The sequence below is a fragment of the Emiliania huxleyi genome (assembly GCF_000372725.1).
Source record: "Emiliania huxleyi CCMP1516 chromosome Unknown EMIHUscaffold_1254, whole genome shotgun sequence".
Classification (NCBI taxonomy): Eukaryota; Haptophyta; order Isochrysidales; family Noelaerhabdaceae; genus Emiliania; species Emiliania huxleyi.
Genome location: NW_005201333.1, coordinates 5,970 through 8,857, shown reverse-complemented (window position 1 = coordinate 8,857; position 2,888 = coordinate 5,970). Strand labels below are relative to the sequence as shown.

Below are 2,888 nucleotides of genomic sequence, written 5' to 3'. Positions count from 1 at the left end.
GGCGCGAGCCTCTCTAGGCGCGCCGTGGCCCTCGCCTCTCACCCTCTCTCATCTCACGATGCCGAGGGCGCCCCCCCCCCCCCCCGTACAGGAGCGTCGCTGCAGTGGGCGCGCCTCTTCGGGGTGAACGAGCCGCCTCCCAGACCCTAGCCCCAGACACCCGAGCCGCGTCTCTCGGGCACGTGAATGCGAATCTGCGTCCGTTGGAATCAACGAGCAGGCGGACTTCTCCGGCGCCGTCCTCTCTCGCGCATCCTTCAAGCACAGCGCCTAGAGAGACCCGCAGCCGAGAGATAGAGCAGAGATAGAGCAGAGCTCACGCGACGCACACACCCGCCACACACCCCCTCTCTGACACCCTGGCTCGCGCCCTCCAGGAGGGCGGACTTGGAGGAGGCGGACCTCACCGGGGCGACTGTCACCGCCACCGACTTCTCGCGCGCAGACATGCGCGCGGCGGCGGTGGCGGGGCTGCGGGCGGGCGAGGGGGCCATCTTCGACCACGCCGACCTCACCGAGACCGAGGCGAACTCTTGTCAGCAGCAGCAGTAGCAGCAGCAGCGGCAGCAGCAGTAGCAGCAGCAGCAGCTAAGCGGCAGTAGCAGCACAGCAGTCCCATCTTTGCACTTTGGAAGTCAGGAATTGCATGTTGCTAGGTCATTGACTGCCAGCTTCCCGGCTCGATGTGGCGCGGCGCGACGCTCTGGCTCTCCGTCTTCAGCCGTGCGCCCGCGCCCCCCCCCTCTCGAGATCTGGCGACAAAAGACAGACGGCGCGACGGTGTTGCTTGCACAGGCGAGTACCCCCCGACCGCGCCGTACCGTAGCAGTAGCAGCACAGCAGCAGTGTAGCCGCAGCAGTAGCCCCCCGCGCAGTAAGCATCCTCGTCGAGCTGCCTGCACGCAGGCGTCCACCTCGAGCGAGCTCTCTTCGACGCGGACACGAACTGCAACGGCCTCACCCTGCGTGGCTGCTCGCTCGAGCGGGCCACCCTCGCGCACACCTCGCTCGAGCGGCTCACCGTCCAGGGCGGATCGATGGCGGAGGCCCTGAGCACGCCACGCTGCCTCTGACTGGAGGTGTGAGCGGCGGCTCTTTCACAGCTCTGGCCTTGAACAGGCGGACCTGAGCCACGCCACCGTCTCGAGCTGCGCCCTGCGCGGCGCGGTGCTGACGGGCGCGAGCCTAGCCTCCGCCTCGCTCTCCGACACGAGCCTCTCCAACGCCGTCCTCGAGGCGCGAGACGCTTCCGAGACACGCAGAGACACTTCCCAGAGACACTTCCCAGAGACACTTCCAGAGACACTTCCAGAGACACTTTGCACACAAGCTCATCAGACACGGACACCTCTCGCCGACGGACACTTAGGGGGCGGACCTGCGGTACGCGTCGCTGCAGCGCGTCGCCCTCGACGGCGCCTCCCTCGTCGGCGCCTCGCTCGAGTTCGCGGACTTGCGCACCGCCACCGGCCTCGCGACCGCAGACCTGACGGGGGCACGCTTGGCCGGCGCCCGCGGGCTCCCTCCCGCGAGCGCCGCCGGGCGATAGAGCACCGGCTCAGCACAGGTTCTCCAAAGGTCTCGCTCTCGGGTTAAGGCGCGAGAAAGGGTGGGGCGGGCGCGCGCGTCGCGTCTCTGTAGTGTGGTTTATGTTAATACTCGAGCGAGCCCCCCACTTGCACTTCACGCATCACGCTTCACGGGACACGGCAGCGGCCCGCGAGACGTGAGAGCTGAGACGGAGATCTAGGCGCCCCCGCACCTGGCCGAAACCCGAAACGAGGCTGCGCCGTGCGCGCGCTGATCGTGTGGCTTCGCGAAAATCTAAAGCTCCTCTGTAGTAAACTCTCTGCAGGGCTGCGCTGCCCACTCAAAACCGAGAGCTGCGCTGCGTGCGATCGCGGAGAGGCGCACGCGGTCGCGCCCTCTCGGCCCTTCGTGACCACCACTTCCCGCCCCCCGGCCACCACCCAAGGAGAGACACCCATAGAGCGGGATGAGGGGGCGGGCGAGGGGGGAGTACACGCGGCGCAGGGCCTGCAGGGGAAAACGTGAGACGAGGCGCGAGGGCCACCGGTCGGCGATGCAATCGCCTCCCGCTCGGCAACGCCCTGCCGCTCCCCGACCCGCGCCCCGCAAACCCACTGCGCGGCCCCAGCAACCCCGCCCCCACCCCCCCCCCTAAACGCTACCGAGACACCCTAGGTCCCGCCGCCGCCCCCCGGGGCTGCTCCGTGCCGGTGGCTCAGATGCCGCTCTCCTTGAGAAAGTCGCCCAGCTTCGCGACAGTCGCCGAGCACTGGCCGGGCTGGATCTTGTCGTTGTGGTAACCGACGATGATGCAGGTGTTGCACCTGTAAAAGACGACGCCCTCCGCACCCTTCTTGACGTAGATATCGGCGTTCTCCTCCCCGCGCACGAACATGTACTTGACGCCTGCGACCGTCGCGCCCGTCGCAGCGAGCCCGGATGGGGCGGCGAAGTGCCCAGAGACGGCGGCAACCTCGGCAACCTGGGCCTGCACGAGAGCAGCGGCACGATGGCGCGGGGATCGGGAGGTGGCGAGTGGAGAGAGTACCGCACGCGGGACTCCAGCCAAAGCGGCGGCGTTGGAACCGCACTTCCGAGGGAGAGGGGGGGCGGGGGCGGGGGCGGGCGGGCGACGTGGAGAGGGAAGTGGGTGGGTGGGGGGATCCCTCCCTCTTCTTTCCTCTCCCTTTGTCTGCTCTTTCTTCTGTTTCTCTCCTCGCTGGCTCCTCCCCTCTTGCTTTCTTCCTCTCCGTCCTGCGTTTCTTCTTCTCGTCTCTCTTCTTCCCCTGTTGCTTTCCGCTGTTCTTCTTCTGTTTCCCTGCTCGCTTGGTTCTCCTATCATTTTTCCTTTTTTCTCT

At 67.1% G+C, this 2,888-nt stretch overlaps 2 protein-coding genes across 2 annotated transcripts in view; one reads left to right on the top strand and one right to left on the bottom strand.

The window, feature by feature from the left end:
• The first annotated feature begins 656 nt into the window (after positions 1-656).
• Positions 657-1,684, top strand: EMIHUDRAFT_373175 (hypothetical protein). The gene is given in 5 exon segments (XM_005789701.1): positions 657-723; positions 907-1,046; positions 1,120-1,236; positions 1,370-1,581; positions 1,599-1,684. 4 exon segments carry the CDS (start codon positions 684-686, stop codon positions 1,547-1,549), a joined length of 477 nt encoding a protein of 158 aa, XP_005789758.1. The 5' UTR covers positions 657-683; the 3' UTR covers positions 1,550-1,581; positions 1,599-1,684.
• Positions 1,685-2,245: 561 nt separating this feature from the next.
• The window catches only part of EMIHUDRAFT_252125 (hypothetical protein), a gene marked incomplete at both ends in the record, with an annotated part of 815 nt that continues 172 nt past the window's right edge, over positions 2,246-2,888 (bottom strand). Inside the window, one exon of the mRNA XM_005789700.1 lies at positions 2,246-2,436. Within this exon, the coding sequence (XP_005789757.1) occupies positions 2,246-2,436 (191 nt within the window). The remainder of the gene's footprint in view (positions 2,437-2,888) is intronic.

Excerpts from the sequence above, each read along its gene's own strand:
- EMIHUDRAFT_373175 (XM_005789701.1), top strand. The coding sequence starts at position 684 with ATGTGGCGCGGCGCGACGCTCTGGCTCTCCGTCTTCAGCC. Across the intron at positions 724-906 it reads CTGGCTCTCCGTCTTCAGCC|GCGTCCACCTCGAGCGAGCT; the intron begins GTGCGCCCGCGC and ends GCCTGCACGCAG. Across the intron at positions 1,237-1,369 it reads TCTCCAACGCCGTCCTCGAG|GGGGCGGACCTGCGGTACGC; the intron begins GCGCGAGACGCT and ends ACGGACACTTAG.